At 51.0% G+C, this 12,641-nt stretch overlaps 1 protein-coding gene across 5 annotated transcripts in view; it reads right to left on the bottom strand.

Annotated features, from left to right (window-relative positions):
- LOC113982491 (opioid-binding protein/cell adhesion molecule homolog) overlaps positions 1-12,641 on the bottom strand; it is a 148,929-nt gene that overhangs the window by 13,618 nt on the left and 122,670 nt on the right. For 4 of the 5 annotated variants that reach the window (XM_027710753.2, XM_027710749.2, XM_027710754.2 and 1 more), the window contains 4 exons: positions 5,093-5,218; positions 4,669-4,803; positions 4,467-4,587; positions 3,649-3,800 (listed from right to left, as the gene is read on the bottom strand). In XM_027710753.2, the coding sequence (XP_027566554.1) occupies positions 3,649-3,800; positions 4,467-4,587; positions 4,669-4,803; positions 5,093-5,218 (534 nt within the window). Of the gene's footprint in view, positions 1-2,891; positions 2,994-3,648; positions 3,801-4,466; positions 4,588-4,668; positions 4,804-5,092; positions 5,219-12,641 lie in introns of all 5 variants that reach the window. The other variant, XM_027710755.2, reaches the window with a different exon arrangement.

The following is a 12,641-nucleotide window of genomic DNA, read 5'->3' as shown; positions in this document are numbered from 1 at the left end:
CTCATATTCCACTTGCAATACCTCATAGGTTTGTCCATTTAGAATTTTCGGGGGTTAGCATTTTGGTTTGTGGGCTCAAATAAACACACAGAAACATTCAAACCACAGACACTGCACAGCAAGGGGTAAGCAGGACAAAGATGTTCTAGTCTTACCTCTTTTTTTTTTTTTTTTTGCATAAATTTTGCATTGATTCTAGTTTTTTGCAACTCAAATCACTCGTAGTGAGGCCCTGGCACAGGTTGCCCAGAGAAGCTGTGGCTGCCCCAGCCCTGGAAGTGTCCAAGGTCAGGTTGGACAGGACTTGGAGCAACCTGGGACAGTGGAAGGTGTCCCTGCCCATGGCAGGGGGGGGAATGAGATGAGTTTTAAGGTCCCTTCTAACCCAATCCATCCTGTGATTGTATCACTCGTGTTTTAAGTGTTTTAAGTCAAGCAGTCCCTTAAATATTGAATCAGAGCTCTTATTCTTAAAGACATAATTGCTTTTCCTTGCTTTTATGTATTTAGTCTGAAGCTGCTGATTCTTAAGAGAGTGCACAATAAAGCATGAAAAGATTTTATCTATTCCATAAAATAATTGGTTTAAATCACATCTAACACTTAACTTATATACAGTTAACTCATCCAAATCATCAATCACATCTATATTACAGAACAGAAATGAAATCACAAACGTTGGGAAAATAGAGATGCTTCATAAATGATGCCATCTGCATCTGTCTTTATTCCAATATCCCTTCAATGGAAAGGACCAATAAAAGGTCCAGGAGCTCACATTTTGAAATGAGGGATTTCATCTGGTGCCTGAAGGACACACTGCACTTAAAAGAAATATAAAGATCCATGTTTGGGGGTGTTTTTCCCCCCTATCTCTAGATACAGGTAGCAAGGACAAAATGCAACATGCTCATCAAAAAATCAACCCAGACAGTAAATTCTTAAGACAAAAAATTAGCAGATTTCCAAGCCCTTGTGCTCCTCTCCCCCCCCTTTGGCAAAGGCTGGCAGGGACTGTCCAAGAAACACCACGCACGTACCCGAACAGAAGCTCCCCACAGAGCTCATCCTTCCCACTCTCCCCCGTGTTTCCAAGAAGCTGCAGTTTTGACTGACAAGCTGTTGAATTCCTCCACATGTTCACAAAATGAAAAAAAAAAAAAAGCGCAATCCTCGAGGAGGGATGGAATTCCACCTGCTTCAGTCCCTCCCCGAGCCCGCTCCTCCCTGCTCCACTGCTTCACTCAATAACTGCACGTGGAAAACGGGGGAAAAATCGAACATGAATGTTTTTTTCCTTTTTCTCCACCGAAAGTTATGACATTAAAATAGCTTTAGGTATGCTGAGTGTTCGCCCAGCAACATCCAAAGGAGGTGCCAATATCCTTTAAAAATAAATTTAAGCTTCAAGTCTTGGTGCAAGTAAATAAATAATCATGTGAAAACTAATGGGATATTTTCAGGTTTAACTTCCTAGGTTTCTTGCTGTCTCACTAATAAACATTTTCCTAATTTTCCTCATATAAAACAAGGAGCAGAGGTGTATTAGTATTTCAAGGAATACACCATTACTAACAGGAGTTGCTACAAGGCAGGGAGAGTTGCTTAAACTCACTTTTTATGGATATTTGTTTATTAATATCTCTGCTTTGCCAGCTATGGAATCACCTTTAATGTACTTCAGCTTGTTGGAGCTATTTTGGGGATTAATTTATTAAAACAAGGTGAAATTTTGTTTTCTCTGCATGTTAGTATCAATTAATAATCTGTATGAGAGGAATGCTGTGCTGTCAGAGGAGGGGTGTGTAAAGAGCAACATTAACTGCTGAGAGAAGGGAAAACGCCTGAAAAAAGATGATGTCAAAGATAACAGGACACAGCTGTCCTTATCCATAGCATGGAACAAACTCAAAAATCCCTAATCCAGTCCCCTTCTGAACAGAGGGAGTTATCTACACTGAAACTTCTTCTTTAGTCTGGTTTAGAGCCATGGAAATAGGCCAGACTTAGGTGATGTTGCTGTGTCTCCCATTAGAGAGGGCAAGTGTAAGAGGGCCACTGGCAGGACAGGGCAACAGAAAGAAATCAATATTAGGAAAACTGGACTGGAAATTTAATTTACTTATTTATGTATTAAAACCCATAAATATAAATATTTATTATATCTCATATACATTTTAAGTTATATCATACTATATAAAAATAATATCTATATATAATATCTATATCTATAGATATATGATATCTATAATATACTATAATTTATATGATATATAAATTATATGTGTATATATGATATCTAATAATTATACAGATATATGACACATGCTATATCAACATTATTATTCAATTATATTAATAATACAGTGACTCTAGTATTATATCTATATAATATAGGTGTTTGTACTATGAATAATCTGTATTGTCTTGTATTTTCTTGTAGTATAGTACAAGTATGGAAGGAATGGAAGGATGGAAGACAAACCCACACCAGATCCCAGCAGGACAGAACACAACAGAGCAGGACATGATGGATCAGCCTGTGCCAGAATTCACCTGACTGACTGAAACACGAGAGAACAGACCAGAACAGAGGAGAGGGAAACAGAACCCAGAGCCTCGACCCAAAGAGAAGAAATCAGGGCAGGGGAGAGGAGAACTGATTAGAACAGAAAGGACCAGCCCAGCCCCTAACTCAGCACCACAGACCAAACCCAAACACAACCATGCAAAACTCAACAGAACAGACTGGAGCCAAAAACCCTGCACCCGGGTGGGCCTTGCCAATGCCCCACAACCAAAGCCAAAGATGTGCCCCTCACACCACCCCAAATCACCAAACACTCCCCAGGCCCCCCACCATGGTACAAAGCTTTGCTCCCACTGCCCACCTGATGCTGCCCAAGTCCATCTGGTGTGGACACTCTTCTCCCTCTCCACACCTCCCTGAGCCTGCTGCTGGACTCCATCCTCTCCCTCATGCCAGAGCCCTGCTGGGAAGGCAGGCTCCTGTTGTCTACCCTTGGATCATGACAGCCCCCTCAGCTTGTCAGAATGCCACAGGGACACGCCACAGCTCCACATCGCCTTCCTCAGTGACAGCTGTCCAGTCAACCACTCCTCAACCACCTTCCTGCCCTCACTGCCGGGCCATGACACCAACACCCACCATGGGCAATGTCACCTGTCCCTCTACTGCCAGTACAACATGGTCACTGCTGGCAGTCCTGTCAGTAGAAACAGGGGGGAAACCCCACACCCTGCACCCGGAGCGTGTGCTCACCTGGCCTGGGCCCCCTCCTCACCCCTGTGCTCCAGCAATGTCATGGCTCAGAGGACTGTTGGCCAACTCTGCTGTGCACCCCGGGTAGGGCTGACACAGATCTCATCTTCTGAGACATCCTCTTGGCAGGACTTTGCTGCTCAGGGTTTGTGTTGTTCGGTGCCTTGATGGACCAGGAACACAAAATACAGCCAGAGTTCTGCACCATCACTCCATCACTGGTCATCCTCCTCTTCATCCTCCTCCTCATCCTCCTCCTCTTCCTCTTCTTCATCTTCCTCCTCTCCAAACTTCTCCTCTTCATCCTCCTCCTCTTCCTCCTCCTCCTCCTCCTCTCACCTGTCTGCAATAAAACGGGCACCTACCATACAGGATGATGCTGGCGTTGGTGTTGCCCAGCTTGTTCGTGGCCACACACGTGTAGTTGCCGTAGTCCTTCTCCGAGACGTTGAAGAAGGTCAGCGTGGACAGGCGGCCCTTGCTCTCGATCCGCACACCGTCCAGCCCGTTCGCTAACCTGCGGGGAAACGGGGTCACGGTGCTGAGGGCATGGGGATGGGGCTCTGGGACAGACCTTGTCCCCTCCCCTCCCCAGGCACCCCTTTGCTTCCCACCAGCCAACAGTGGTATACAGAATCACAGAATCACAATTTCCTGAGTTGGAAGGGACCCACCAGGATCATCGAGTCCAATTCCTGGCCCTGCACAGGCCCATCCCCAAGAGTCACACCCTGTGCCCCAGAGGATCATCCAAACCCTCCTGGAGCTCTGGCAGCCTTGGGGCTGTGCCCACTGCCCTGGGGAGCCTGGGCAGTGCCCAACCACCCTCTGGGGGAAGAACCTTTGCCTGAGATCCAACCTGACCCTGCCCTGACGCAGTTCCCGCCATTCCCTTGGGTCCCGACACTGGTCACACTCACACGTTCCCCCACTGGACTTGCGCATCCCACCAAGACAAACGCCTTTTCCCACTTTCCCTCCCTTAACCCATCAGCCTGACTCATGTCCCACAGCCACCACCCCTGGAAGAAACAACCCTGGGACTCCCTCAGCCCTTAGACCCACCAAAACGAGTTGATCTCAGCCGCCTTCTGCACGATGCCCTCAGGCACTGTCACCTCCCTCTGCCTCCTCACCTCATCACCCTCTGGCCCCAAGGCTCTGCTGCCTCCCAGCCCCTCACCTGGTGTCCTCCTTGAACCACTGGAACTCCGCCACGGGGACGGCCGAGGCCTCGCACTGCAGGATGCCCTTCTGGCCCACCGAGGCGCCCGTGTTCTTGGCGTTGGAGATGTACGGGGGGTCTGCGGAGACGTCAGGCCGTGCGTCACGCTGGGCCACACACACCCAACCCCCCCCACGATCCCCTCGTCCCTCACACTCACAGTTGACGGTGACTTTGACTTTCCGCACGTCCGGGACGGCCACGTCGTTGACGGCGCTGCACTCGTACTCCCCGGACTGCTCCCGCGTGATGCCCGTGATCTCCAGGTACTCGTCCTCACTCACAAAGCCCTGCCCTGGGAGATGTATTGAACACGTGGCACCGTCACCCACCACACCAGTACCTCCCCTGTGCCCCTGTCCCCCCCGACACGCCCTGTGTGGGCATCTGTCATCCCCTTTGCACAGAAAGCTTGGGACATCGCTTGACAAGCATCCTCACCCCCATACCAAGGCCGAAGAGTCAGCAGCCCCACCCTCCATGACAGACTGTGAGTCACCTTAATGCCACCCCAGCCACCTCTACGGGGACATGCATCCACCCACACAAGCCAGGCAAGACCCCTCGTTGGAGCCGGGTCTCACCTTTCCCGGAGAGGTGCCGCCACGTGACGGTGGGCTCTGGTCTCCCAAAGGCCAGGCACATGAGGGTCACGCTGCTGCCCTCGTTCACGGTGATGTCCGACGAGATGTTGACTATCTGGGGGGGCACTGCAAGACAAAAAGAAGACCAAAACCACCATCAACACACTGGCTCAGCAGGCCTCGCCGGGAGGCTCCAACCATGAGACCTGTCCCATCACAGCACGTTGGTGTCCACCCCACCGCCCTGTCCAGACACCAACTCCATGTCTCCAAACCAGTACCATGGACTGGAGCCAAGCATAAATGCAGGGCATAAAGGGGTCCACTCACTGTGCCAGCCCCCCCGCTCCACAGCCGAGACCCTGATAACCAGCTCTCATTATGGCCTGCAACAAGGCTCATATTTTAGCATATTTATTAAAGCTGTTAAAATTACTGAGCGTCTGCTCCATTCAATACCGGCCATGGTGATTTATATTCCTCTATCCCCAGATACTCCATCTAATAAATAACTTGGCAATCTCCGCTCCTATAAATATCCCCAGCCATGGCAAAAAGCAATTAAAACCCGCTCGCCGATGCTGCTTCCCGGTGCTGCGGGCTGTTGGACACAGCCCCCAAAAAGGTCTGCACCCCAGGGAGTGAGTGAGGCCATACAGAACAACCCTCCTCAAACTAAACACCACACCTAAAATGCCCAAAATGATGCCCTGTGCCCCCTCCCCAAGCCCACAACGTGCCAGGAGCCCCAGCTCAAGCGGCATCACACGCCCAACCCTTGCACCCAGGGCTCTCCCACAGCCCTGGGATTCCAGGATGATCGCCTGAAAACCACCATGGCTGACACCAGCACTGCCTGGAAGGGGATGTGAGTGCTGCCCAGCTCCCCTGGCACCCCCAGGGAGGTTCTCCTCACACCCCCGGGGAGGTTCTCCTCTCTCCCAGAGCGGGAAAGGCGACACAGCGGGACAAGCCGCGGCAAAGATGCGGCACAGTCCATGCAGCCCGACGGGTTCTGCAAAGCAGTAAATTTCCCAGCTACTTGACACATTAATATAGAAGTACAGTCTGTTATAGCAGAGGGAGATTGTCTGAGTCCTTCAGGGGAAAGCAGCAATCCAAAAATGAAAAGTGTGTGCCGGCGACTGCTGGAAAATGTAGTTAACGCTCGGAGCGGGGCCGGCCAACTCCAACAGTGCAGCCACAATGAGCTCTGGGAAGGCTGCAAATGGCCCTTCCTCACTCAGACAAGGAGATGACATTAACCCCTATTACCAGCAGCCTTGCACCTCTCCCCTACAATAACAGCCCCTCAGACTGGTACCAGGAACATCCAGAAACCACAAGAACATCCAGGACAAGCCTTCCCACACAGCTGAGCATTTTTTTCACCTGCTCATGAGCCTGTAAACTAGCCCTCCTCATGAGCAGTTCTGGTCCAAGACAGCAGCACCACTAGTGGACCCTGCTCCAGACAGCAGCCTGTCTCTCCCTTGTGTGCTCCTGCCTACAGATGCCATGGAGCTGGACTAGTGATAGCGTGAGACACAGAGCACAAGCAAAATCACAGCCACTGTTCTATCCTTGCCCTCACAGCCCTCTCCAGCTCATGCCTGACATCCCTTTCCCATCCCCTGAGTCCCAAACCACAAGTAACAAAGTGACGTGCAGAAATTGGTGCTCTGGGCACAGCTGTGAGCCTGTCCCCCTTCCCAGGCACAGAAATACTTTCATTCCTGTGGAAAAAATTATCACTACCCATAACCACTACGGTCCCAGTGCTCCCATTCAGAAAACCCCAAGCCACAGGAACACACACGTCAGCCTGAAAGCCCTTCCCTCAGCAAAGGATGCTGACACAGACATGCCAGCAGGTCTCACAGCAGGGAACAGCACTTCCCAACCCCCCAGGGCCACTGCCTGCCCTAATCCAATCAGGAATGCCCCTGAGAGCCAGCAGGGATGTGCAGTGGAGGGATACCCACGGACAGCGCGGGGACCCCAGCTCAATTCCCTGCCACGGTGGCGATCGTTGCCTATGAGGTTACCAGGACTTGGAGAAGGACATCTGAGGACCCTGATTACATTTTCATAGATCCCACAGACTGGGCTGTCAAGGATGGCGTCTCAAGGACGCACTGGCTTTGCCATGGGAGGACTTAATCCTATGGGAGGAGCAGGTGGGAGCTGGGACCATGTAGGGATGCGGGCAGGCTGAGTTCGGTGGCAAACACGACTGTGGATAAACCCAAGCTGCAGCCATGCCCTGTAAATACCAGGAGGCAGCTACAGCCAAGGCACAGGCAAAGCTGCCCTGAAATGCACATCCCACCTGAACTGCCTTGTCTCGAGGTGGGGACAGCTTGGGATTGGTTCTGGGCATGGAGGACAAATGCTCTCCCCCATCCCCTGTAAATCCCTCTTGGTCCCCTCCCGGATCAGACAGCCCTGCTAATGCCTCACAGCCCTCCAGCATGACCGTGGATGCTGTTCCTAGACTTTTACCTGTTGACAGCATCCTTTCGCTGGATCACCTTTCGTTCTCTACATTTCTCTCTCTCTGCCCTACACGGCTGCTGGGGAAAAAGCAACAGGGCAGAACACCATCTCCATCCCCCCTTACCCCTGGTCCCGCCTTCATTGTGAAAGCCTACAGCTACAAGCAAATTGAATACAGAATAAATCCTGAGGAAGCGAGGAGCGACGCACTCTCGTGGGAGCGGCGAGCGGCCCGCGGAGGATTTCGTCAACCCCGCGTAATATTAATCACGGGGAAGTTAATGCATAAGGGTTTGGTAAGCCAAAAAATACATTTGCACTGTAATTTCTTGTTTGTTCGGAAAGCCGGTGAGGGAAATTGAATGTGAAAGCGATGCCACTAAATTCAATAACAATAAGCCCGTGATTTATCTCCTTCCTTTACCACTCGAGACCCGAACCGCGCGATGCGCCGATTCACGCTCTCCGTCGGGCCCGGGCGCGTGCTGGTGTCTGCCACCCTTCGTGGGGACGGTGAGGTGCCATCCCCCCCTCTCAGCTCCAAACCGGGGCTGCAAATAGCCCTGTGGGGTTACATCACACACCGAGGTCGCTGTGTCCCGATGCTACGTGCCATACTCAGGGGATCTCTGGGACTCTCCCAAAACACCTTTGGTCCTGCTGCCTGCTCCGGGCACCAGGGATGGCTTTGCACTGGCTGTCCCATCTGGGGACAAAAAGAATGGGACAGCTCAGAGCTTGTGATGGCTGCGTGATCAGTGACTCCACACGACGCTGACGCACGCGGCCGCGTGCGGGCTGACTCATCCCCGGCCGCTCCGGAGCGCCGAGCCCCACCGGAGGCACTCGCCACCATGGCCCTGGACTATTTTTAGCTGCCAGATCATTCCTGCTGCACGCCTCGGAGCAGAGAGCCTGCATGAGCACCGCGGCTGACACATGCAACTGATGTCCCTCCTCCACATCATTAGCTCCCAATCCATTAAAAGAGACCTCTTCCCACACCGCGGTAAGGGGAGATGACAGATGGATACCCATGGGCTCTTCAAACTGCCACTTCCCCACCTCTACTCAGGGGATGGGTCCCCATAGGGACTGCAGAGGGGGACATCTCATCTTTGGTGCTCTGCAGGGAGGTGACAGCCTCCTGGACACTGCCTCACTACGGCACACTGTGCTCCTGACTCACTTACCATCCCCTCTCAGACACCTCCTGCTTTGGGGAGATGCAGCATTCATGCTGCTCCTTCAGCTCTCCAGCTGCAGTGTCCAGCTGTGCCCTCTGACAGGAGATGCTGTCACCACAGGGACAGAGACTGTCACCCTAGCAGGGGTTGGATGCCTGCTGGAGCTCTTTCCCCAGCACCCCAGCTGCCTATAGCCCCAGGCACCTCCAGCTCTGCATGAGCCTCCCCGGCACAGGCAGGATGGAGCTGTCAGAGGTGTCACTGTGCAAGGTCTCATTAGCGTACAGAAAGTCAGCACAAAGAAGGCAAATATGCTGAAAGCTCACATTTTGCCTGTGCTTTCCATCTCCTTCACTGATGAGAAGCACAGCAGGACAGCACTGGGGCCCCCTCCTGCCCCTGCGTGTCTGCTGAAGGCACCAGCAATACAACACCTTCCCAAGAACAGCTTCTGTTTGGGGCTGATGCCCTTAAAAGGGGCACCTGCAAGCCAGCTCCAGGCTGGCACACAGAAATGGATGTGCTTCCCTGTCTCCCAACTCATCTCTGGATTTGGGGTGCAGGAGACACTTGCAAGGACACACCCTGCACAAACCCTCGATGTCCATCAAGTCTTTGGGGGAAGAGACTGGGGCAAGGAGGTGACATCAAGAATTTTAACAACATGTTGCTTCTTGGCAGCAAAGATTATTGTCTCTAATCGATCCCATTCCTTTGACAGCCCAGTCTAAGAGGCTCATCAGAGCTGATTTTATTGAGATAATGGACTAAGCCGATCTGAAAGCTACAGACTGGTCAACAGAGTGATTTTTGTCAAATTTCCCTGCCAAGCGAGCGACGTGACACGGCCTCACATGTTCTCCATTTCAGGCATATCTTCCCCTTCCCTTCTCTGGCTCTTGAATGCTGCCTTTTCACAGCCTTCCCCCAGTAAAACACTCTTTGTGTGATCCTCTGATGGGAAGGGACATCGCAAAAATTAAACACAGCCACTGAACACCCTTCCCAGGCGGAGTCACCCGACTGCTCACTGTGCATCCTTTTTCTCCAAGTTTTCACGTTGAGACGGGGAAAGCAATAAAACCGAAACTCACAGTGTTATACCTACTGTGTAACCACCTGTCAGTAAATTTATGAACAATTAGGAAGTGAGAGTGCTTCCCAGGGAGCTATTTGTGCGCGCGCTAAAATGTTCTTTCTGTTCGGAAATATAATCGGGAAACAACTTCTCCAGTTCTCCCTCCTCTTCCCCATTTTTGCTTTTTGCAGTAATTAATCATCTGCTGCTGTGCTTTTGTTCCAGAGGCTCCTGATCCCTGTGACACATCCCAATGGCTCCTTTTCACTAGTTTTAAGAAGCCTCAAGAATGGGAGCCTGAGGATGCTCTCCTGTCTCTTTTCCATCCTCCCATCCGGATTTTGGGACAGTGGCTTTCAGGACAGTGGCTGTTCCTGCCTGGGCAGTGAGTGCTGATTACTTCCTGCCAGTTGGACTCTTCCTCTCTCCAGACCTTCCCCCTCTCTGTGCCCTCACTCCTTCATTACTCTTTCATTTCTTCCCTTTGCTGCCTCCTGTCCTTTTGATACTCAGTTCTGCGTGTGCACATTTCCTTTTCTCTTTTCCCTTTGTTCTACAAGTCTCTAGGCTTTTCTTCTCATCCTTTTTGTTTTGTTTTTATTTCCCCTCCACTTGCTTTTTTTCTACTGTCTTTGCTATTCCTTCCAGATTTTCTCTGGGCTCCTTTGCCTCTGAATTCACTGCCACATTACTGCTGCATCACCTTCATTTGGCCATTTTCACTCTCTTGCCCATCCTCTACTTCTTCAGGGAGGGAGGAGGAGCAAGGTAAGAGTCTGGCTGCACCTTCCCAGCCTTTTTCCATTGGAGAAAAAGATCTCAATGGGGCTGCATGGGGTAGGGGTGGCCCTTTCAGAGGCTTGAGGAGCCAGTTGTTATCAGAAGAGAAAAAAAAAAAGTCAATTTGGTTTTGAAACACTTACTGAAAAGCTCTGCCTGCACTGGTGCTGCTGTGAGAGGCAGCAGATGAGACACAGGACTGGCTCTGGGAGAGCATCCTTAGGTGCACGTGGAAAACACACCACACAACCACAACCTCAGCACTGTAAATGAAAGCCATAGTCCTCCAAAACCTGCTCTGGTCCCCAGGGTGAGGAAAGCAGCAAACACCGAGATGGGAAAATGGATTGTGCCAACCAGAAACTAAGAGTAATAATGCCGGCAGCTGGAGAGGCTTTAATGAAAAATCCATGGTGAGTAGGACTAAGGCAGTACAGGAAAGGGGTCTCTAAATAAATCAGAACCAGAGGACATCTGAGGAATACCAAAGACCACTATTAGGTAGAAATGTTCACTGCCAAAATCTCCACCAGACGGGATCCCAAAGTCACAGCCTCCACCAAAACACTGACCCTGAGCTCCACATTTCAGACTGAAGTATACCCTGAACCAGCCCAGGTCGAGAAGGCACAGCTGTGACAATGCCTATGGTCTACCACACTCCTCACATCAAAACCATTCTGTGGCACTGTGAGGTAAGACCTCCTGGCTCCTCCTTGGAAGGCTGCACCTCCCAGGAGCAGAGGTGGGCTTTGCAGGGCTCATCCCAGGGGCAGGAGTGCTCGCCAAGGTCCAGTCCCATGACAGCCTCCACTCAAACTGTTTAGGAGAAAAGCAGGATGAGGTGGCTCATCTTCTCCTTATAGGAGATTAAATGCCTGTTCTCTCTACATTCCAAACTCTCCCCAGAACACCCTGACGTGCCACAAGCCCCGCGCATGTCCCCGAAAGCATCTGTCCCCTCGTCACGAGGCAGTGCCTGAAAGAAAAATAAAAAAAGAGGAGAAGGGAGACAAAAACCCCTTCTGGCTTCCTGCCATCTACACTCTTATAAACCCTGTTAATGGCTGTTGCAATGAACCAATGCAAGAGACATATTAATAGTGCTACTAAGAGACACATTTACTGTTGACGGCGGTTCCCTGGCAGATTTATCACTGGGTTGCTGGGAGGGAAGGCCGGGCCCCGCAGCAGCACAATTAAAACCCAATTGAAGACGGGGACAAACAATCAATACCCTCTCCGGCCAGCTTATAGTTTTGCAAAAATACAAATAGAAATTAATTGACCTGAATACAGTTGCTAACTGGCCATTACTGCCTGTTTGTCAGCCCGCTGGCACGGTGAGGCCAGCAAACAGAGGAGAGACCTAAACCTCAGTTTTGAGGCCAGAAACGGGGCTTTGCTCCCATCCCTGTAAAGTGTGTGCTCTGCTTGCAGTAACAGCCAGGACCAAATGCATCTTTGGAAAACTGCTCCCTTCCTCCCAGCACTGAGCAAAGGACTATATATGTTATTCATCCTCACAGAAAGCCCTCTAGAAAGCACATTTTAGCCACCAAGGAACTGCAGTGGGGTTGAATCTTAGAATGGTTTGGGTTGGGAGGGACCTTAAAGATCATCTCATTCCACCCCCTGCCATGGGCAGGGACACCTCCCACTAGACCAGGTTGCTCCAAGCTGGACTTGAACACTTCCAGGGATGGGGCAGCCACAACTTCTCTGGGCAAACTGTGCCAGGGCCTCCCCAACCTCACAGGGAAGAATTCCTTCCTTATATCTAAACTAAATTTCCCTTCTTTCAGTTTGAATCCATTACTCCTTTAACTACAGCTCCTGATGGAGAGTCCCTCTCTGGCTTTCTTTAAGGCTCCTTCAGATACTGGAAGACTGCTGTGAGTTCTCCATGTAACCTTTTCCGCAGGCTGAACTGGGAACAGAGCACAGAAGGATTTGCCTCTCTGGCCACCACCATCAAAGGGACAGCAAGGTGGTACCTACAATG

The sequence above is a fragment of the Pipra filicauda genome, unplaced genomic scaffold (assembly GCF_003945595.2).
Source record: "Pipra filicauda isolate LSUMZ 115617 unplaced genomic scaffold, ASM394559v2 scaffold339_size799093_pilon, whole genome shotgun sequence".
Lineage (NCBI taxonomy): Eukaryota > Metazoa > Chordata > Aves > Passeriformes > Pipridae > Pipra > Pipra filicauda.
The sequence above is the reverse complement of the archived record's forward strand: the minus strand, read 5'-3'. Positions and strand labels throughout refer to the sequence as shown.